This window comes from Pseudophryne corroboree, chromosome 4 (genome assembly GCF_028390025.1).
Source record: "Pseudophryne corroboree isolate aPseCor3 chromosome 4, aPseCor3.hap2, whole genome shotgun sequence".
NCBI lineage: Eukaryota > Metazoa > Chordata > Amphibia > Anura > Myobatrachidae > Pseudophryne > Pseudophryne corroboree.
This window is the reverse complement of record NC_086447.1, coordinates 733,825,313-733,849,734: the sequence shown is the minus strand read 5'-3', so window position 1 is coordinate 733,849,734 and position 24,422 is coordinate 733,825,313. Positions and strand designations below refer to the sequence as shown.

At 45.9% G+C, this 24,422-nt stretch overlaps 1 protein-coding gene and 1 pseudogene across 4 annotated transcripts in view; both read left to right on the top strand.

The window, feature by feature from the left end:
* Positions 1-7,055: 7,055 nt before the first annotated feature.
* Positions 7,056-7,174, top strand: LOC134912862 (5S ribosomal RNA; annotated as a pseudogene).
* Positions 7,175-14,811: 7,637 nt separating this feature from the next.
* BUB1 (BUB1 mitotic checkpoint serine/threonine kinase) overlaps positions 14,812-24,422 on the top strand; it is a 139,151-nt gene continuing 129,540 nt past the window's right edge. For all 4 annotated transcript variants that reach the window (XM_063918086.1, XM_063918084.1, XM_063918085.1 and 1 more), the window contains exons 1-5: positions 14,812-15,024; positions 17,796-17,855; positions 18,161-18,302; positions 18,455-18,651; positions 20,208-20,254. In XM_063918086.1, coding sequence (XP_063774156.1) covers positions 15,002-15,024; positions 17,796-17,855; positions 18,161-18,302; positions 18,455-18,651; positions 20,208-20,254 — 469 coding nt within the window. In that variant the 5' untranslated portion in view covers positions 14,812-15,001. The remainder of the gene's footprint in view (positions 15,025-17,795; positions 17,856-18,160; positions 18,303-18,454; positions 18,652-20,207; positions 20,255-24,422) is intronic.

Below are 24,422 nucleotides of genomic sequence, written 5' to 3'. Positions count from 1 at the left end.
CCTTGCGGTAAAATTTTGGGTCAAATATTCCATACAATCATGTGTATCTTCCTTTGCATTAAATCCTCCTTCCCCATCACTCTCACCTTCCACCCTTTGTGTCTGACCAGGCACACCTGGGAGAAATGTTGCAGGGTTTAATGCACTGCATCTCCTTATGGTGATGTTTACGGGGGCCATTAATGCCAATTCCCATCTTGTAAACCTTGCTGATGAGACGTGTCTGGTTTGGGCAGAATTCAATAAGGCAGATACCGCATGCGGTGTATGGATTGTGAGGTTGTGGCCTAGCACAACATCTTCGCTTTTTGTCACTAGCAATGCTATCGCCGCAACGCTACGCAAGCATGTGGGGAGGGATCGCGCTACCGTGTCTAGCTGAGCGCTGTAGTATGCAATTGGCCTGCTGGCATCACCGTGTTTTTGTGTTAGTACACCTGCTGCGCACCCAGCACTTTCTGTTCCGTATAGTTCAAAGGGTTTCCCATAGTCTGGCACACCTAGTGCTGGTGCCTGCGTTAGACACTGTTTGAGTCTCTCAAATGCTGTTTCGGATTCGTCTGTATGCGAAATCCGATCAGGTTTGTTTGAGGAGACCATTTCCTGCAAAGGTAGCGCCAATATGGAAAACCCTGGGATCCAATTACGGCAATACCCACACATTCCTAGAAACGTCCTGATCTGTTGTTGGGTTTGTGGCAGTGTCATGTCTCTAATGGCTTGGATTCTATCAGCGGTCAGGTGTCTCAGTCCTTGTGTTAGACAGTGTCCCAAATATTTTACCTTAGCTTGGCATAATTGCAACTTGTCTTTGGAAACCTTGTGACCTGTGTCTGAAAGATGAAACAGGAGCTGTTTCGTATCCTTCAGAGATGCTTCCAGTGAATCTGAACACAGTAATAAATCGTCCACATACTGTATCAATACTGATCCACTGTCTGGTTGGAAAGACTGTAAACAATCATGCAAAGCCTGAGAAAATATACTTGGACTGTCTATGAAACCTTGGGGTAACCGAGTCCACGTGTATTGGACTCCTCTGTATGTGAATGCAAACAAATATTGGCTGTCAGGGTGCAGAGGTACCGAAAAGAAAGCGGAGCAGAGGTCAATAACAGTGAAAAATTTGGCAGTGGGAGGAATTTGCATTAGGATGACAGCTGGATTAGGCACTACGGGGAACTGACTCTCAACTATTTTGTTAATCCCCCTTAGATCCTGCACTAGCCTGTAACCCCTCCCCCCACTCTTTTTAACAGGGAAGATGGGACTATTTGCTGTGCTGGACGTTCTTACTAGAATGCCCTGTTGTAGCAAGCGCTCTATCACTGGGAAAACTCCTAACTCCACCTCTGGCTTCAGAGGATACTGTGGGATTTTTGGAGCTATCCTACCATCTTTTACTTGTACAACTACTGGAGCTACATTTGCCATTAATCCAGTGTCCTGTCCATCTTTTGTCCAAAGTGACTCTGGTATCTGAGATGTCATCTCTTCTACTTGGGATGGATTCCTATTTGTCATAATGGTGTGTGACATTAATTTTGATGGGGAGTCTAGCATGTCTCGTACTTCCTGAGCGTGATTCTCAGGTATGTCCAAGAATACACCTTCAGGAGTACAATAAATGACGCAACCCATTTTACATAGTAAGTCTCTTCCCAGGAGATTAGTTGGTGCCGATGCAGCCAGCAAAAAGGAATGCTTGGTATGCAAAGGCCCTATTGTAATCTCGGCTGGTTTGCTAACAGGGTAGTGCTGGACTACTCCTGTTACTCCCATGGCTGGAATTGTCCTACCAGTGGTTCTCATGCCCACTGTCGAATTTATCACTGACTTGGCCGCCCCTGTGTCTACAAGAAAGTTTAAAGTTTTACCAGCCACATTGATTGCAATCTCTGGTTCGCTTCCAAGACTGGCAATCAACTTAACTGGCTGCAGATTACAGGTATGGCCACACCCCTATTGGGTATGCTGACCTCCCTGAATCCCATTGGCAGCGACTATTTGTGGGGGAGTTAGCTGGGAACTACCAGAGGCATGCCAGTCTCTGTTCGGGGGATATCTTTTTGTTTCCCCTGTATGTGGCTCAAAACTCCGCCTCTGTGGACCCTGCTCCCAATGTCGTGTGTTGTGTTGTTGTCTAGGGGGTTGAAAAGATCTTTGTACATTCTTTGTTCTACATTCTCGTGCAAAGTGTCCCGGTCTGTTACAAGAAAAACATGTTATTACACTTGCCTTACCCACAGGATTCGGTGGTACATACGCAGGCTGCCTTGTGGTCAGCGCCTGTATACTTACTGACATCAACTTATCACTTTGCGACTCCCTGTGCCTAGTGATGTTTCTGTCGTGATCAATAGCAGCCTCTCTCAATGTGGACACTGACAGACCTCGCCAACATGGTTGTGTGGTCTGTACCCTAGCTTTTAATGTTTCTTTCAAACCATCCATCAGTACAGATACTGCTACTTCTCGATGGTTTGGGTTGGTCTTAATGTCTTCTATACCAGTGTACTTTGCCATTTCTAATAGTGCCCGGTGAAAATATTCTGTTGCCGTTTCGGACTCCTTTTGCTTAATGGAAAATATTTTATTCCATTTAACAACGGCTGGGAAATACTCCTTTAGCTGTAAATTTATCCTTTTTACATTATCCTTGTTGTACACGTCTGTAAGCGGTACATCTTTATCCAATGCACAGTCAGCTAAAAATTGAGTTGTGTCAACATTGGAAGGTAAACAAGCTCTTAGCAGTATCTGCCAATCCTTGTTGTTGGGTTCTACAGTGTTACCTAGATCCCTGATGTATTTTTGGCTAGCAACTAAGTCCTTTCTGGGGTCAGGAAATTCGGACACTATTGTTCTTAATTCCATTCTGGAAAATGGAGTGTACATGGCAATGTTCCTTATGGGAGTGGCTCCAGACACATCTGTTTTTCCATTGGGAACTGCTATTACCCTTACAGGAGCAATTCTAACAGCCTCTTCCTGTGTAGATTCTACAGCTTGTTGTGGTACAATTGTTTCAGTGTAGTGCATGGTGCCGTACTTACCCGTTGACACGACCTCACCTATCCCTCCGCTAGGGGCTTTCACTAATCTCGTGGGTGTCGCTGTGCCTACTGTGGTCTCTGCTATGGTGGCCGCAAGAGAGAGAGCTGAAATTGTTGCCGAATCTTCTTCTTGATCACACTCCTGAGGAAGGTTCAAAACAGGGTACAACTTGCACGGGTTAATACTTGCATGAGTTATTTGGTTAACATCATTAACATTTACAGTGTTACTAAGAGTTTGTGTTTTACAACCCAGTGCGTTTCTCTCCGCAATCAACTTCTCTCCTGCAATGTATGGTGGAGGAGGAGCTGTGGCAATCAACTTCCTGACTGCCCCAGATCCTGCCGCCAGAGCCAAACCTCTCTGTATCTCACCTTCCTGGTGCCATAACTGTAAACAATCATGATGTTGAATTCGTCTCTTTGTTGATTTTACGAGACATATCCTCCTCCTTAAATTTTGTAACACTTCTGGACTAAAGCTACCTATTCTTGGGAATTTGTCCCTGTCTTGTACAGTCATTCTCTCCCATTCATCACATAAAACCTCTGTGTGACTACCGTATTTTTCACACATTACATATCGTGCCGACCCAACTGGTCGGTTCTCTGAATCAACCCGAACCGAGGTTGATCGCCCCCTACCTGAACAAATGGCCCCCATAATCTGCAGGCGTTGCTTATTCCTCCTTGGATCTTTATCTCAAGGTTTTCAGCTAACCCTTACAAACAAACCAAGATGTCCTTGGGCAGGCCGGCGGTGGTGGTTTATCAAGTACCCCACTTACTTCTCGCCCACGTTGGCCAGTACTGCAATCACTGTAACCAGAGCTGCTGTACCCAACCTAGGGCCCCTGTGAACCTTTATTTACTGGGGCGCGTTCCCCAGCAAGTATCGGTTGTTGGATAGTTCCTGAGTGACCAGCGAACTTCCCTTCCAAAAATAAAAAATTACACAAATCACGTCAGAATGTACAAATAGCGTTTGTGACCACTTTACTCCAATGGTATTAGGTCAGATTACTAACTACTGCACACAATTACGTGCGGTCCAATCGTTCAGTACACAAGCACTACTTGTTATGTACTGAAAGATCAATGGAATCGATGTTTCCGGCCGCGATTCCTTCAGCAAGAGCTTATGGCCTATATGGGTTCTGCACCAACACCCCAGGCGTTGTGCCACTGGACTTTTATAGCGGACCTTTTACCTTACGACCTCCTGGTCTTGTTACCTTATGGTCCGCTATATTCTAATGCTCAAATATTATTTAACCAGGGATGCCTCCCTAGCCACCGTATATGTCACTTACACGTATGTCCCTTGACGAGTACCCGGCTTTCCTTTTGGTTCCACCTTAAAGTTATATAAACTTTTGTATACAAAACACACTCACTCAACACATGTACACTTTTGTTTCTATATCTATTTCTGCGCAGAAATTGTCTTCAGTCCAACAGTGTTACCAATTAGGAGCAGGATCTGTTAAACTAAATTTCAGATTTTTTTTTTTTCCAAAAATAGATTTGCGTTGTTTACCGCTTCGCGTTATCTACCGCTGTGCGTTAATTATCGCCTTTGCGTTACTTCACTTTATCACAACTTGAGCTACGTGGGCGTAACCGGACGCTACGTTGCGTAATGTACGCTGCGTGCGTCTGCCTTTTGGATTGCGTACGCTAGTCTTTGTTAGCGACACGTGTACGCAATGCAAAGGATCCTCCGTAACACAATATATACTTTTATCAATGTAAATGATCCCTGATCATCTACCGCAATCCACACTGACTGCCTTGTCTCCTAGACAAATCGTGTGTTGTTCTATACTTTAACTATTACCTTTACTATGAAATAACAGCAAATCTCTTTTTAGCACTTTCTATCAACTATAAAAATTGGCAAACAGGAATAGTGATATACGAAATTGAAAAAGAAATGCAGATAAATGTATGCGTGCGTGTATACGCAAGACAGAAGAGAAATAAAACAGTTTTTAAAAGACACAAGCGTTTTGTTCTTACTTCCGGTTCCCGGATTCCTTCAGCACTCTTTATCTAAGCGAAGCAGACGCTTATCCCGTCAGCACTGGGAGACAACCTCCCACCCTTTGCTGGGGGATAATGTCTGCTGATCTACCTAGTGCAGATATGAGAAGGATAGGACGAGTCCCCAATTGACAATGCTAAATTCCTTTGTCGTATAACAACCCTTTATGAAGTCTAAGAACACTGTACGCTGTTTACTTAAGAAGTACCGTAATGGTACGCTATTTGCGTAACGATCGCTCAGCAGTAAGCGAGACGCTCAAGCGTCACGTTCGCTCACGGCCCAGTGATCACAGGACACGTTATTGGCTATGACTAGGGGAATGATTCGCTGTAGCGTAGCGTGCGCTCGAGACCACGAGGAGGTCACCAGCGATGCAGACGCTCACAACACTATACCTTTATGATAAAACCTTATACCAATGAAATACACTGAATACCTTAATGTGAGTACAGGGTGTAAGTGCAACCTTGTGTAACCTGACTAACTACAAAGCTGCTTGAGCGTCACCGACGCTCAAGTGAACACTTAACACTATAGGAAATACACAGATGCTGGTTTAGGTTCCAAAGCCTATTAACTGTATTATATCTAATATACTTGTAAAAGGGGATAACAGTACAAATGATACACTACAATATAACAGAGACTTCCTAACCACAGAACTAAACAATAAATACAAAAAGACAATACTACACTGACCTAAATGCAATACAATACAATACTATCTAATACAATACAATACTAGCCTAGTCTAGGGGAGATATGAGAGAACAGAACAGAGAGAGAGAGAGAGAGAGAGAGAGAGAGAGATGAGATGAGAGAAATTGGCTCACAGAAAGACAATGATTACGGAGAGAAACTTACGCACAAAGGGTATGATCGCCTGCGCCTCGATATCCAGCTCCCGGCTATCAGCAGATAACCGTTGATGAGAGAGTGAGAGCTGGATGTGGTCGGCCTGCCTATTTATGCCCCACACACAATGCAATCTCCTGGTCCTACAATCCCATTGTCCATTGGCCGAAGGAATTCGGCCCTGCATCATAACAAAAGGTCATAGGGTGATTCATACAGGTGGGCTGTGACGATTTCCAACAGCTCAGGTGGGTGGGAAACTGGGTTTCCCGCCGCATACCTGAGTATGTGTAAATAATAGAAATGGACATAAACTTCTTATGTCCATAACTATTCGCACGAGCGATTAATACGCTCCAAACCAACACCGGAATATTGCTAATTAAATACTCTTCCGATGGGTACCAAACACTGCTGTATGATTCCTGTTAGACCCTTCGTACGATATAAAGAGGGATTCCTCAGCTCTGGGACATTGTATTTTAACCAAACTTTCAGAATCTATCAAAGGGACCATGATCTATAAACTACATTAATTGTGAAAATATGTAACGAATGAGTCGCACGCTACGACTACATAAACTCTACCGTAAATACGCATACCGCGCCTGCGAGTGCACGCTATTGCGGGTATGCGCCTCCACGGGAGAGCGTACGCACGCGCAGCGCGGACCAGTGTGCGGTGCAAATATGGCAACGTGCATTGAGACATTTTTCTGACTTTGACAACACATACGAAACATCAAGAACAAGGTGGAGAGCCACACTGTTTCAAGACATTTTACGGCACGGCACAACTCCAATCCTGAAGATCTCACATTCAAGGCCATCGAGCATGTCTGCTTGGGAGAAAGAGGAGGTGACCTTGCGAATAAACTTTCAAGGAGGGAGATGTATTGGATATTCCAGCTACAGACCCTGCAACCAAGGGGTCTGAACGAGGGATATGAGATTGCACCCTTCTTATGAGGTGCCGTATCTTCTTTTTAAAACCCCCCCCCCCTTGTGTTTGTGTTGCCTGCATCCATAATCACGAATAAAGATATGCTTCAGGTGTTATGCGATCTTGTGCTGGTGTTACGACGTCTACCGGTGTGTACAGTCAAACCACACTGGCACGCCCAATCTCGTCCGACCTTGGAAGCTAAGCAGTGTCTGGGCCCGATCAGTACCAGAGAGGGTGACCATCCGGGAAGATCGGGTACTGTAAGGACTGACAAATGACGTCAAGCCAACCAGTAACCGGTCTATCATCACCTGACACATATAATGTCTCATATTGCACATGTCACTTTACCACCTTAACTAGGGAGGACACACTCTTCCCTTAGTTAATAGTTATTCCGAAAAATAATCACCATATTAGGTTATATATTTTCATAATTATTTTTATCATTTTTATTTATTTTTATTATTTTTATTTTTATTTTTATTTTTATTATTATTTTTATTTATATTTATATTTATTTTTATTTTTATTTTTATTACTATTTTTATTTTTATTTATTTTTATTTTTATATTTATTTTTATTTTTATTATTTTTATTATTATTTAGATACCGGACCAAATAAGTATGTATTCACACAGTATGAAGTCTCACTTTGCACATGGTTCACTTTTTGCACTTCCCATACTATATCCTGCATTCCTCATCTCCTCACTAATTGTTATCAAATTATGATTCAGATCTTGCACGATTATATGTGTGGCTATCTAAACTATTCAAACTAATAAGTTGTATATCAATGAGAAAAGACCACTACATAGATTTCACCGCGTTCTCTCTTGTTCTATTTACATATGACTATTGCCATGGATACCGCAAAATTACAAGTATTGAGCCTCCTCAAACTCCGGAAAGATGGCCGCCGTAATACATGTATATTCTATGGAACATATCCCCTGCAAAATGGCCGCTATGATGCGCCGGTTGATGGACATACAGTTTTTTCCCTGAGCTCAAGAAGATCGTCTGCTGCCATCCTAAACAAGACAACAGGCACATGCGCGGTGTACACGAATCGCCGCCGACGCATGCGCACTAGCGAACCGGAAGTGGGGCGGAAGTATCGGAGGTCACGTGACGCGCTACCTCCGTCACCGGAAGTGTGGCGGAAGTGCCACAATTTACTGTTTTAAAGTCTTTCTGAAACGTTTTGAACAACTTTGAACACTCGTTTTCCACATAAACTTGGCTACTGTGACCCACACTATCTGGGGCCATGTTCTGATATAATGTCCTGATTATACTTATGTTAAATATCCTTGATTGCTTTTTTCTGACCACATGACCGATGATGTCATCACACACCCATATCAGTTACCACTGGGGCTATAAATAGGCATGCCATTTCACTCTGTCCCTACCCTTTGAAGAAGTCTGATGTGACGAAACGCGTTGGGTTCCCTGCAGTGACCCCCTTGCCTATTTTAAAAAGCTAAGTCCTTACCTTTTTACCTTTTTTACTTGTCTTTGGATGTTTTATGACCTTTTTAAACATCTTATCTATATGTGCTATTAAAACTGTTTGTTCAAATTTTATATTTTTTGGCTCATGAATCATACCTTTTAACAGTAACCTTTTGCGTACTCACACAACAATAGTCGCCGGTACCCTTATCCCCCTACTATATATCCTTTAGGCAGCATTGTACTAGTGTTGCAACCTTAAGGGGTGGCAGACACCTTTAACAAGGTGGTTGTGTTTTTAATTAATTTTTTAGCATACGATTTTCATCACTGAGATTTTAATCCACAAGTGGCGCTGTATCATCCTTCGCATTATTATATATATATATATATATATATATACAGTGCTCGAAGTGGGGCGGTATACAACGGTCCCCAGCAGCACAGACAAGCTCCATCTGCAGCGGCTACTCTGCCTACTTGTGGCACTGGGAGTGACGCTCCCGGACCTCAGCACCCAGCACTGCTCAGTGAGCCAGCTAGCGCAGTCCCCTTGTGTGCGGCACACTCAGGCTGCAGCGGGTCCGCCTGCCACTGCACTGGGAGCCGTGTGTCAGGCTCTGTGTAGTTTGTGTTCCCGGAGAGGGCACTAGTGGGTCAGTGGAGATGGGATGTAGAAAACGATGAGGCTGGATAAGATTCCTGCGCATGTGCACTATGTTGTTTATTTAGCAATTGATTCAAACAATATGGCAGCAGGAATACTGATGACATCAGAAGATATGCAATTGTGGGCTGAAAGTCTATGGCAAAGTCTGTGACGTGAGCAACAATCGATCAGGGGACCGATGTATCGGTATGGGAACCGATGGTTCCTGGATCGTGGAGCACAGCAGGGATGATGGTGGGAATAGCGAGCCAGATAACTGTTTGCAGGAGACAGGAACAAGTGGTTTAAATCCTCAGTGCAGGTTGGAATAACACTGGCAGCTTGCAGGCTGACGAACAGGTGTAGGTTAACAAGATGCACCTGGAGGAGAGTCTCTACTGCAGAGGCCTGGAGCACACTGTAGCTGGATAAGGTGTGAAGCTGATCACAGGTACCCGGGTTGCTGGTGCTTGTGGTTCCACGGCAGTGCAGGACCAGACTGGAAGGCAGAGCAGGTACAAAGAGGAACTAGAGAATGGAGCCAGAGACACAGGTCAGAGGAATGACACGAAGTCCAAGGCAAGGAGTGACTCACCCTGCTGCTCCTGATATACCCCCCGGTCTGCAGGTATTGGTTGTGAGTGAATGGGAGGTGCGGCCAGGCTCTGGATTGGCTGATGTGGAAGAGCTGATGGGGACTGTCATGGCGGCGCCCATGCCGTGGTTTGGCGGGAATGCGGCGTGCGTGCACGCCTGCTGACAACAGGAGTGTTCTTAGGCTCAGAATGGCATTTAGCGACAAGGTGACCAGTGGCAGCGAGACATGGGAGCCTCAGACGGAGGTTGCTTCGGCGGACAGCTGCAGCGGATTTGGGACCAGGCCAGCTTTATCTTTGCTGTCCCGGTCTTTGTGTCGTGAATCGGCCTGCCAGTGTTGGTAGAGCGGTACAGGGACAGGGTGGTCCGGGCCTTTGTTACGTCACCGGGTGTCTGCCTACAGGAGGAAGAGTTTCTCTTCAAGAATTGATCCATGAGACAATCAGCCGCATGCTGCCCGGGCAGCAGCAGCAGCGTGAGGAGAAGGCCGGCCAGCCCAGCCAGCAGCTGCTTCTTCCATAGCCAAGCGGCAGCAGCAGCAGGTATTTTTCTATGGGAGATCATCACTAATCAACCTGTTGAGGAAAGCTGGGTGTTGCTGTCCCCTCCCTCCCATTCATCCACGCTGCGGTGTGTTGCTGCTGAAAATGACAGCCCTGCTTTGTGTCAGGGTAATTTGTTTATCTACTGCGTGCAGCCCCCACCACTTCCTCCTCTCTGTCCTGCTGCTGCCGTTTCCCCCTCTCTCCCCATCCTCCTCACGCAGGAGGCCTACATGGCAGCCCGAGTCCCTCAGTACCCTCTCCCGCGGCTGCGCCTCGCCGCCTTATCTCATCGCTGCTCCGGAGAGCCGCGGACACGCAGCTAGTGAAGGTAGCAGTACATGGCGCTGCCCCGGCTTCTGGTGACATCTTTCCTGCAATTTTCCCGCAGATCATGCTTACTGTCACACACACGGAAAGTGACGGACGTGGGACATACAGTATATAGGTGACTGATGTGGGCTGACTCTGCTGCGGACAGTGGCTGTGGGCTACACTACTAGGGGAAGTGTCAGCTCCACTTGGACCACAGCAGGATCCTTGTGTGCCCTTGGAATGGAACTCTATGACCTTTCAGTGCGACCGATGGAGTCCAACTAGGGAAAAGGTGAATAACTGGGCGACAGTTACTTTATCTGTTAATGATTTTTTGATTATTTTACAGTGTAACCACGCAGGGTGAAGAGCAAAGGCCTCTCACGGAGATGTCATTGGGACAGTTGTTTCTATAGTGTCAGCTCCACAGAGGGAGACATCCTCAATGCTCAGAGGTAACTGTACCTTGTACCCTGTACCCCATGCTGGCCTCCATTGTGTCACTTAGACTGTCTGTTTTGGGGGAACTAGTGACATCATGTAACCGTGGATAGCACTACCATTAGGTGGAACTAGGCAGTTGTATTGGGCACAGATACCACACAGATACCACTTGGTCACATAAACCACTAATGTCACTCATCTAGTTATTTAATTGCATCCTACATAAAAGAGATGCAGCTCCTCATGGTCAGTTTTATGCTGGTTGTGTTGCACTTGGCTCTGATATAACGTGCCCCATTGCCATGTCTGGCATGTCACGTGGAACTAACCCCTGACAATGAGCATGAAACCCCTGACAATGAGCATGAAACCGCTGGCAACGAGCATGAAACCGCTGGCAACGAGCATGAAACCCAGGGCATGAAACCATTGGCAATGAGCATGAGACACCTGGCAACGAGCATGAGCCCCTGGCAATGAGCAGGTAATTTAAAAATAATTAGAGGCCTTACTGCGGGCATAATTTGTATGAGACATTGTGTGGAGCATAAAATGGTGTCAGGGGCATAACTGTATGTGGCATAATGTGTAATGGGCATTCCAGTGTGTGGCATAATATGGAATGGGCATTACGGTGTGTGGAATAAAGTGGAATGGGCATTATGTTGTGTGGCATAATATGTAAGGGGCATTACTATAAGGAGCAAAAATTACAAATAATGTAAAGGGCCTGCATGAATCAGTTTTTTTGTCCTGTGTTTTTGTTTTTCCTGTGTTGTATAGGGGCTCTACGTGGCGTAATGTGTAAGGGGTACTGCTGTGTGGTGTAATGTGACTGATGGACACTACTGTGCAGTGTAATGTAAATTGGTACTATTCTGTGGTCACGCCCCTTTCCCATGAAACCACACACCTATTATTTTTGCGCGCCTTTTTAGCGAACTAACCTTTTCCTTTTTCCTTTTTCCATACCCCTATTCAAAATTTCCACTTCGACCACTGTGTGTGTGTGTGTGTGTGTGTATATATATAATATATAGCAAAGTCCATGTCCACCTGAGACATAACAAGGTCCAGAAAAATACGGATAGCCAGCACACCAATTAATATGCACTTAAAAAAGTTTTAATTCCATGTGAAGCAGAAATGCATAGACATCATGATTATAAAAATCAGAGAAATGCAGTCAATATTTTGGTCATAGCATATTCACCCATTCCTTCAAAGTATGCAATTTGAAGCAAACATCAGTCAACGAATCTGTTTCGGTGGTATCAGCCACCTTCATCCAGGACTGCCTGTCTTAAACTGCCAGCAAAGCCTCTATATACCTGCACCAGATGCACTTCCAGCCATTCAGGATCAAGCAATTAAACATTTAACTTGTGTGCTCAATTAGCTCTCCATATATGGACTTCCACAACACATACCTCAACATCACGTGACCACCTCTCGTAACGTCATCGCCCATACACAGCTGTGCCAGATACTCCATATGAGCATCACCTCTATGTTACAGAAATGACATGTCCGCAATCAGGACGGAGCTCACGGCACTGAGGCGCATGACGCGGCGCGCGTCACCGGAAGACACGCGTCCATGTGGTCACTTGGTTTTCGGAAGTCTGCATGTTGCCAACCACTCGCGTCACACAGGCACAAACGGGGACAGCTGTTCACAGCAGCCCCGCTGCGTCCGCTACCGCGGGTAGTGCAACATGACAGCCAGGCACATATAGTGAAGGTATACACACAGCAGCAAAAAAATACAAATAAAGACATTAGCTATATGATTGATAAGACAACAATACTTACCTTTTCAACTGCATGAGGCCTGTTTGATGGAAAATATTGTCTAGAAACATTGCCTTAGGAACACATTTTTGATGAAGATACACCCCTGATGAAGTCTATCTGACGAAATGCGTTGGATATTGTTATGTTTAGATGTCACCTCCAACCTGTATCATTGGAAGGAGGATCTCAAGAAAGAAGCAATCTGTTCATCTATGAGAAATCAAACCTCCATGTTCTGTGAGGAGGTTGTCATCTGTTAATGCATCTATGGATATAAGGACATAATTGATATTTTAACAATGTCTTAATAAAAAATCTGTATATTGGAACTCACTGTGTATTTTATGCTCTTTGTAAGATATATTGAAAAAGATACTAACATAAGAGGGGTCAGGAGTATACCTTCCCTAGGGCGCCAATTTCACTATTGTGTTTTAGATATATATATCTATCTATGGGATACGTTTAATTTGCCAGCTGGCGGGATCCCATACGGACGCTGGAATCCTGATAGACGACAACCGGTATACCAGGGGCTATTCCCACTTGTAGGTGTCCACGACACCCATAGAGTGAGAATAGATTCTGTGGGTAGTGCAGTGCTGACAGATACTGACAGCCAACATCCCGTCCGCTGGCAAATCATATGTAAACCATCTATCTATCTATCTATCTATCTATCTATCTATCTATCTATCTATCTATCTATCTATCTATCTATCTATCTATCTATTTAACATAACCTTAATTCTTTTTTATCCTACAGAGTCACATTTAATTGTAGCATGCCTGCACAGTTTTTCCTCCTTCCAAGTTAGGAGATAAGTGTAATACTATCAAATTTCTGGAGTAATTTCATTCATTTATTAGACCTGCTGCGCGCACTGCTTGATTCGTAAATTTTCACAAATTTCAAAATCAAAATGTTTATGTAGTACTTCAATTGGTGTAACTATTGTACACTATGTACTGCAGCTATATACAAAAGTTAAGATAATAACATTTATTATATACAGAGGCGTATCTAGGGTAGGGCGAGTGGGGCACGTGCCCTGGGCGCCTTGGCAGGCCCAGGAGAGGGGGGCGCCGCCGGCGACCAGGGCATCATGCCCCACTTGCCCCCGTCAACCCTAAATGTGAGGGGAGGAGAGCACAGCGTCTCTCCCACCCCTCACCGCCGCTGCCAGCACTAGCAGCGCTGCTGTGTCCGGTCTCCGGCGCTAGCCAATCAGAGCTTGCGGACTGGCTCCTGATTGGCTGCCGGTCCGCGAGCTCTGATTGGCTAGCGAACCGGCGCCAGACAGCCGCCGGAGACCTGGAGCGGTGAGGGGAAGGAGAGGCGCTGCGCTGCACTCTCCTCCCCTCACATAGAGCAAGCGGTATGTGACGGGGGGGGGGGGGGGGGGCGGCGGGCTTGGCGGCACAGTGGGGCATGTATCTGGCACCAAATGGGGCATATGTAACTGGCACTGAGTGGGGCCTGGCACTGTGGGGCATGTAACTGGCACTGTGGGGCATGTAACTGGCACTGTGGGGCAATGTAACTGGCATTGTGGGGCATGTAACTGGCACTGTGGGGCATGTAACTGGCACTGTGGGGCATTGTATCTGGCACTGTGGGGCAATGTAACTGGCACTGTGGTCCATTTTCACTGGCCACACCCCTTCGGGGCGCGCACATACTTCTTTTGCTATGTTTTTTTTGGGGGGGGCGCCATTTTATATCTTGCCCTGGGCTCCAAAAACCCTGATTATATATATAAAAAAAATATTCAAAATGCCGTTTCCACGAGCTATATTAAAGTTTCCTATTACTAAGTTGCATGAAAAGCCGTCTTAAACTATAAGAAAACAACCACAAAGAGCAATGTTGAATGTTTTCATGCAAGATTTTTTTATTAGATGATCTGGCAGTTTCAGTGAATGTTTTCTTCCCTGCGTCAATGTAGTCAAAAGGTCGGTGAACTGAAGAACCCTCCTTATCGCAGTTGCCAAACAAGTACTCATTTTTTGCCCTTAACAAACATGGCAGCGGCCGCCGATCACGTGTAATCTGTAGTTTTTTTATTTCCTCCTTTCACTTCCGTCTTGTTTCGCTTTGAATGTCATTGGCTGGAAGCAATAGCGTGTAGACCAATGGCTGCCGCACATTTCAAACTGACGCTTGCGAGGATAATTTGAATGTATTGAATGTGCTGCAGAGGAAGAGAACGAAGAAGTGGCGGTGGAAGTCCGTGTATGTACGTAGCGCTGCTCATCGGAGCCGGGATCGCCCAGCAGCAAACATGGAGATCCAAAACTGTATGCAGTAAGTGTCCGGATTCTGCTCCGTGCAGCAGGCAGACTGGTTATACCGTTATTGAGGCACCCTTTCAGTGCTTTCACTTGCTGGCCCTTGTAGTCCCACATCACCGTTGTGGGACGTCTTACTCCTGTATATGATGTAATGTGTGTATTGTTGGAACCACCTAGGTACCTTATACAGCACTTGTAGGCAGTATTCTTAATTTATACAGCTACTGTCAAGTCTCCATCAGCCTTCCTGTAAATGAATCCTATGGAAATTCATTTCCCTCTGAGCATAGTTGAGCTATATGAAAGCCCTTCAGTTTACCTGGTATATCCCCCACAATTAGGCATCTGGGTAATAAACTGCTTCACATCTCCCAACTGGTAAGATTATTATTATTATTACTACCAGTTATTTATATAGTGCACACATATTCTGTAGCGCTTTACAGAGAAGATTTGGCCTTTCACATCAGTCCCTGTCCCAGTGGAGCTTACAATCTATGGGGTACATTTACTAAGCAGTGATAAGAGCGGAGAAGTGAGCCAGTGGAGATATTTCCCCATCAACCAATCAGCAGCTCTGTATCATTTTATAGTAAGCAAATTATAGATGTTACTTTAGTGCTGATTGGTTGCCATGGGCACTTCTCCACTGGCTCACTTCTCCACTCTTATCACTGCTTAGTAAATGTACCCCTATATTCCCTATCACATCTTCACATCTACACACACATTCACGCTAGAGTTAATGTTGTTGGGAGCCAATTAACCTACTGTACCAGCATATTTTTGGATTGTGGGAGGAAACTTGGAGTACTCGGAGGAAACCCACGCAAGTACAGGGAGAATACACAAACTCCACACAGTTAGGGCCATGGTGAGAATCAAACCCATGACCTCAGTGCTGTGAGGCAGTAATGCTAACCATTACACCATCCGTGCTGCCCTTTCTTTATTAATACATGTTCTTATATCCCCTGCATTAAGTATATGTGGAGTCTGTGCTTAGTGTATTATCAGAAAGGGTTCTGATAAAGTCTCGCAACCACTCCATAGTATATGGACACTATACTGCAATAACACAATACACTGCAGTGATACAACGTTCTGAGTTCCAATCAATTAATAATACCAAATACTGTTTGCCTATTTACAGTAGTGCGGTATCACTGTGATATTTGCAAATATGTCATAGGTGTCTATTCATGAAGCAGTGAAAAGATGGAGAAGTTGCCCATGGCAGCCAGTCAACTTTGAAGTCCCATATTGTGTCCCTCTAGGACAGGGGTGGGGAACCTCCGGCCCGCGGGCCGTATAAGGCCCACGAAGCCATTTGGTCCGGCACACCCGCTCCTCTCAGTGAGACACGCCGCCGCACAGTCCGGCGGCAGCGTGTCTCAGCTGTCACCACACGGAGGAGAGCGCGGCTATTGTCGGCTGCCGGTCCGCGAGCTCTGATTGGCTCTCGAACCGGCAACTGGTTTCAAGTCTTACACGCCGCCGCCCAACATAGCCGCGCTCTCCGTGTCCCCGCCGAAAGGAGCGGGACGGGGGGGGGGGGGGGGCGGCATCTGTATACCTGGCACTGTGGGGGTCATCTGTATACCTGGCACTGTGGGGGGCATCTGTATACCTGGCACTGTGGGGACATCTGTATACCTGGCACTGTGGGGGGCATCTGTATACCTGGCACTGTGGGGGGCATCTGTATACCTGGCACTGTGAGGGGCATCTGTATACCTGGCACTGTGAGGGGCATTTGTATACCTGGCACTGTGAGGGGCATTTGTATACCTGGCACTGTGAGGGGCATTTGTATACCTGGCACTGTGAGGGGCATTTGTATACCTGGCACTGTGGGGGCATTTGTATACCTGGCACTGTGGGGGGCATTTGTATAACTGGCACTGTGGGGGCATCTGTATACCTGGCACTGTGGGGGCATCTGTATACCTGGCACTGTGGGGGCATCTGTATACCTGGCACTGTGAGGGGCATCTGTATACCTGGCACTGTGAGGGGCATTTGTATACCTGGCACTGTGGGGGCAATTGTGGATCTGGCACTGCACTATTGGGGGCATATGTGTATCACGTCCCATTTTAACTGGCCACACCCATTTTTTTGGCACGCGCGGGGCAGACTTGTATGGCCCCTGAAGGATTTTATAAATATCCAAATGGCCCTCGGTAGAAAAAAGGTTTCCCACCCCTGCCCTAGGACTACATAGCATTGTTACAGTGGTCTGTCTCCAATGTCACTCACTGGCTAAGCCACAGTTCTCTGTTGTGGGATGATCTACATTACAAACAAGTATTGTAGTAGTTTGAGAGCCAAAGCCTGTGTAGCACCTTCTATATACTGGGTGATTACTAGTGTGTCCCCCCCCCAAAAAAAACCCAACCAAACAAAAAAACAACAACAATACATTGAGTACAGGATTCAACCCTAAGGTTGAGATGTATTAATCAGTGAAAAGAGTGTACAAATTGCCCATGGCAACCAGTCAGTTGCTCTGTATAATTTTATAGTAAATTCTAAATGTCACTTCAGTGCTGATTGGGTGCCATGGGAGACTTATCCCCTCTTTTCACTGCTTAGCACATCTCCCCCTAAATCCTGCATAAAAACACTATTTTTCTCATCTTCAGTCTGATCTTCTGAAATGTCATGTCTGTGTGCAGATGACAGCATTGTCTCAATATTGTGATACTTTAGAGAGCTGAATTCTGCTACGAAAGCACAGATACACTGCATACGTATTGGTAACTTTGTTTTCTATTACAGAATGTTTGAAGCATACATTCAGGGATATAAAGGCGATGACCCTCTGGATCAATGGGACAGGTCAGCTGTCAACGCATCAGCATTTTATATGGAGCAATGATAAATGACTAATGGGGTTTCCACCAAATCTATATAACAAAACCACTTTCTTTGCCAATCATAGTACTTTTATTGGGTTTAGTCCACAGGTTCCAACTTCTACCAATATTCACTATAATAAAGAGGATCCTGGGACCTCTATATAACACATACTGTACTGTAAGAAAGTTATAGAATCAGTTGCATTTTTTTAAATGGAACCCGCCATTTAAGATTTATACACAAGAACAACAGCTATCACAGTTATGTATATTCTGCTTTTCCAGGTATGTTGTGTGGGCAGAAGAGACTCTCCCGCCACAGGAAAAGCGGCACATCCTGTCATTATTGGAACGCTTGGTTCGGAACTTTATAGATGATAAGAAGTACTGCAATGATGAGCGTTACATCAAACACTGCATCCGATTTGTAAGTTATCCTTCTGTAATCCTCCGCTTTGCTGCTAAAAATCTTCAGGAGATTTTAGCTCCTTATTCAATTTCTAGATCCTAGCTTGTGGCTTTTGTGGAAGAATAATCTTTATTTGCCTTGCTGATGGCCTCTTTTATCCTCCTCTGCAGGCTGAAACTATCAGTGAGCCTATACAGTTCTTTGATTACCTGTACAACCAAGGAATAGGTAACCATTCTGCTGCTCTGTATATAGTCTGGGCTCAGCAGCTGGAAGCTAAGGGAGATATGGACAATGCAAGAGTCCTCTACCATAAGGCGTTTGAAAGCTCTGCACATCCTAAGGATCTGCTGGAACATAACTACAGGTTAGAGTGTAAAACATTTTTTGTTGTCCCTACAATTAAATAAAATTGTCACACATGCCTGTGCACACGTCATTTCTCCAGCGCTTGATCCCGGGAATCCACTGTTCCGCTCAAATGTGTGCTGCTCAAATTAATGCAGACTTCTATGTGGTGCTAATAAGTTTCCTCCGAATGCTGCCGTATGTTGCCTTGAGTTCTTCTATTAGTGACACTTATAATGTAATTGAACTGTTTAACGATTATCTGTTTACTGTTTACCATGATACATTCCTTCATAATTCCATTGTTGATCTGTTCTTCAACTGATACCATCACTTGCCTGCTTTGGGTAGTATACACAAAGGGGGGGATACTGAGGCTATGGCTGTGTCTAGCAGGCAGACAGTGAGAGCTTGAAGTGGGCAGGGCCTCACTGCTGCTCACTATTGAGTCTGTGCTAGAGTGACGGTAGCAGAATTATATAATAGATAAATACAGATATTGGTCATAGCTGATTTAATATAAGAAAATAGAACATTGATCAGCACCTGAATTGTTTTTTTTTTGAGTCACAAATACTGTGTTATTTCTGAGGATTCGGTTCTCAAAGTGAAATAACTTTCTTGTCCTGTTTAAATGGGCTCGTTATGCATCTCTGACTATTGTCTATATTTAGTAAGGACCAGTGTTTCGGTGGGGGGGGGGGTGTTCTGAAATTATAGTGCTGGTGACCTCTCTATCGCTGACTTTGTCAAAAGTGCTATTGGCAAAAAAGGATGTGGGAGACTAACTTGGCACTTCCTGAAAATGTTCTGTCTATGAATCCCTCATATATAGGTCCTGCATTTATATATTGAAAAACAAAAAACTGTGTTAGGTAGAGTTTTATGGCTAGCTCTGTGCTCGCTCTCCTTGTTCTGACTGCTCTGTGCTCGCTCTCCTTGTTCTGACTGCTCTGTGCTTGCTCTCCTTGTTCTGACTGCTCTGTGCTTGCTCTCCTTGTTCTGACAGCTCTGTGCTTGCTCTCCTTGTTCTGACAGCTCTGTGCTCGCTCTCCTTGTTCTGACAGCTCTGTGCTTGCTCTCCTTGTTCTGACAGCTCTGTGCTCGCTCTCCTTGTTCTGACTGCTCTGTGCTCGCTCTCCTTGTTCTGACTGCTCTGTGCTCGCTCTCCTTGTTCTGACTGCTCTGTGCTCGCTCTCCTTGTTCTGACTGCTCTGTGCTCGCTCTCCTTGTTCTGACTGCTCTGTGCTCGCTCTCCTTGTTCTGACTGCCGTTCCCTGCAGATTCTTGCAAAAATGACCTCTCATGTTTAGAAACTTCTGAAATTAGCTGTAACTGTTTTGCGCTTTGTAACATCTCTTCACCATTCTGTCTTTTCTGCACTGCTAAATATTCTTCTTTGCCCCTGTAGGACTGTTTCAGTTATATCACTGTCTGTGTGCTTACATGTTGTTGTTGTTGTGTGATAGAGATATATATATATATATATATATATATATATATATATATATATATATATATATATATATATATATATATATATAAATAATTTTTTTTTTTTTTTTAATGTAATAGAGATTTTCAGATGAGGATTGCTCAAAAGAATCCACCAGATCGAGGAGGTAAGGTGCAATAGTGCTGAATGACTTGTCAATAAATCACACATTTTTATATAGATACTTGTGATTTCTCTTTACTGAAAGTAAACCCTAAAACATGAATGTAATAAAAGCATAACCTATTTATAGGTAAATTGAAAGAACAATAAGACAATAATATTGTAGACTGTCCAGGTCTTGAGTGCTTCTTTCGTATTCACTGCGTCCCATTTGCTGTTGCCGAACACCATAAAACCGCTTTTTGCTAGAAGAAACCTTAATGTGCTCCAGTGTCTGTGCTTTATCAGATGCAGGCAGTTCTGTTTGACTGTTCCCAGGATGCACCGCACCGCCTCCTCTATAACCCCGCCTCTGTGCACAGGAGCTCAGTTTTAAAGTTGGTTCCTGCTTTGCAGGTCACTAACAGGGAAGGCTGCGTTAGGCAGCCCTGATGAAAAGAAGAATAAAGCTTTGTGGAAGATACTTAATGGTCCGCCTCCCCACTGCAGCGCTGGGGCCTGGTTCCCGACGCTGGCGGCCTGGTTTCCGGGTATTTACAGCGGAGACGCACCGGTTTTCTGGCACATTGCCGCTGCACATCTCCAGGATCGCGTGCCTGCAGGACACGGGAAGGAGGTAAGAGGGTCCCCCAGGTGGGACCCGCCGGGCTAAATCGCGATACCGCGCGGTCTCCAGGAGACGGACCGTGCGGCTAGCGTGGACACTGTCCGCCATGGCAGCCAGAGCGCAGGTAGGTTTTCTTGAAAAACCGTTAGATAAAGGCTCCATAAGTACAGGTGGTGAAGTCCAGCGTGAGGTAATAAGTCGCTGACCTGTAGCCCCTCCCCCCAGCTCTGCCATCTTCCACAGGTGTTCCCGAGCTGGAGCTGCTTTCACTTTCTCCCTCACTCCCTGCAGAGGTCTGGCGCCATTTCTATAGCAAGGGCTGCTCTGCATATACATATCTATTGTCATTTGTAATTTGACTGTCCAGTGCAGTATTATTGTTATGCACTTTATATCTGCATTGTATTTGTGACTGAGTGTTCCTATAGCTGCTGTGTGTTTTCATTTAGTGTATCACACCCTTGCTATCACTATATTCTGTGCCCTGAGAGAATAAGTGCGTCGGGATATATCTACACAGTCTATACAGCTCAGTGTATTTTCTGTGTATTTCAGTCACCCCATACTGACTTAATTCTCTGTTTGTGTCCTGATTTTATTAGCACATAAATCAGGGGATTGTTATACGGTATTCTTATTGTCTGGCTATATTGTACTGTGTGCCCCACGGCTACATTCCTCATTATGTCTGACACACAGGGCGGGAATTCTGTGGACGCTCCTGCCTCAGGCAGTGCTGATCCCACGGATTTACCAGGGGGGAAACTGCTGCTGGGGACGTGGGTGCTGGGTCCCATACCTCTCCCATTCCACCTGTAGCTCCTGGGCTACCTTCTCCTGTATGTTAAATACATTGGTAACACGTCTTACGCCCCCTGTGGGACTACCTGTGCCATTACAGCCATAAATTGTCCCTGTAGCAAATCCGCCTTGGGCAGACACTCTGTCTGCCCAGATACAGATTTTGAATAAATCTTTGGTTAAACAGAAGCCTACACCTCAGCCCTCTGGGTTCAAAGGGCACTCCAAGCGTGTGGTTTCCTCCTCCCAATCCACTCATGTTTCGGATACTTCTAGTGATGATGGGACTTATACTGATCCGACTGACTCGGACTCAGCGGCCTTTGACGGGGAGCCTGTAACTCAGGTTGATGTCCCTGACTTAGTGGAAGCTATCAAAATGGTTCTCCAGATTGACGATGAAACAGATCCCACTACTGTGTCCAAGAAACCTGATAAATTCAAGCGTCAGAAGGTGGTTAAAGTTGTTTTCCCTCACTCTGACAGTTTAATTGACATACGTCAGGAGGCATGGGCTTCACCAGGGAAGAAATTCTCCCTCTCTAAGAAGATGCTAGCTCACTATCCTATCTCTACGGAGTTGAGTACCAAGTGGGAAACTCCACCTCCGGTAGACTCTCATGTCGCACGATTGTGGTGTCCTCTTCTCTGCCTGTCACCTCCTTGAAGGAACCGACAGATAAGCATGTGGAGGGATGCCTGATGTGTATTTTTTCACTAAATGGGGCGATACATGGACTATTGCAGCCTCCTGGGCTGCAAATGGTATCGAAGCATGGGTCCAGGTATTGGAGGATGAGCTACCTTCGGATATTTCTGACATTGCCAGACAGTGCCCGTCTCACATTACCACCGCCTCCCACTATATTCAGGAGGCGTCCTCTGAGACGGGCATCATGGCATCCAAAGCGGCCACTACGTCTGTTTTGGCTCGCCGTATTCTCTGGTTGCGGTCCTGGATTCCAAGAAGACTCTGGAGGTGCTCCCTTTTAAGGGAGACATCCTTTTTGGAGAAGATCTAAACAAGATCGTGACTGACTTAGCCTCTGCGAAGACTGCGTCCCTTTCTAACACTACTCCTTCTGCTCCCAAAGGCAAAAGTACTACTTTTCATTCCTTTCTGACTAAAGGAAAATCAAAGGGTCAGGTGTACTCAAGACAGCCTTGTGCTTCCAAGACCAGTTAGCCCAAATCTAAACAATCCTGGGCTGCCAGTCAGCCTGCTTCCAAGCAGGACAAGCCTGCAGCATGACTGGACAGGTCTCCCCCTGGGGGACCCCAGGGTGGGAGGCCAACCTCTGCAGTTCACCCAGGTCTGGTTAAGGACCACTTCAGACGTGTGGGTAAAGGAAGTTGTCTCTCACGGTTACGTGGTCTCCTTCAAGAGACGTCCACCTTGCCAGTTCTGCACAACAGTCATCCCATTGGACCCGTTGAAGGCGCAAGCTCTACACTTGGTTGTACAATACCTCCTGGAGACAGGTGTGGTGGTGCCAGTGCCTATCTCTCAAAAAGGAAGGGGCTACTACTCGACCCTGTTTCTAGTTCCGAAACCCAATGGTTCTTTCCGGCCTATTCTCAACCTCAAGTCACTGAAGAAATTTGTGAGAGTTTCCAAGTTCTGTATGGAAACACTGCGCTCCATTATAACGCCAAGGAACCTGGGGAGTACATGGTATCCCTGGATATACGGGATGCTTACCTGCATATACCTATTGCCATTTTACATCAGCAATATCTGCGGTTTGCTATTGGCAACCTCCATTATCAATTCAGGGCTCTGTCGTTTGGACTAACCACAGCCCCTCAGATTTTCACGAAGGTCATGGCTGTGATGACAGCTCATCTCCGTCAACAGGGAATCGGGATCCTGCCGTATCTGGACGACCTGCTGATCCTGGCAAGCTAATTCCTCACAGCCCACGGGTGGCTGATCAATTGGAAAAAGTCCTCCCTGGTCCCTGCGTGGCGCATGGTGCACCTGGGGGCTCTACTGGATACACACAGCCAGAGGCTGTTTCTCCGGAGAAGGTCCAGAGGCTTCAGGACAGGATCAGATACTTCCTCTCTCGCCCAAGAGTGTCCCTTCACTCGGGGATGCAAGTACTAGGCCTGATGGTGTCGACTTTCGACATGGTGGAGTATGCTCAATTCCATTCTCATCCTCGCCAACGGTTAATCCTCTCCAGGTGGGACAGTCTACCTCAGCGGATAAGGTCTCAAATGATATACCTGACTCCGGAGGTCCGCTTGTCTCTAGCCTGGTGGCTCCAGGATCAACAGTTGAGCAGGGGCTGTCCCTTCTGGATTCTTCACTGGGTCCTCTTGACTATGGATATCCGTCTCAGGGGCTGCGGCGCGGTGTTCGAGCAACATTCTGTTCAGGGTTGCTGGACTAAGGAAGGAGTCTCTCCTCTCCATCAACATTCTGGTACTGCGGGCAGTGTTCAATGCATTGACGCTGGCCCTGCCTCTGATAAGGAACAGGCCTGTTCAAGTACAATCGGATAACGCAACTGTGGTGGCTTACATAAATCATCAAGGCGGCCCTCGAAGCCGCACTGCAATGATGGAAGTGTCAAGAATTCTTCGTTGGGCGGAACGCTATCTGCCAGCAATATCGGCAGTGTTCATTACGGGTGTCTTCAACTGGGAAGCTGATTTCCTCAGTGGTCAAGACGTACACGTCGGAGAATGGAGCCTTCATCAGGAGTTCTTTTCAAATCCTAGTGGACAGGTGGGGCCTACCAGATGTAGACCTGAT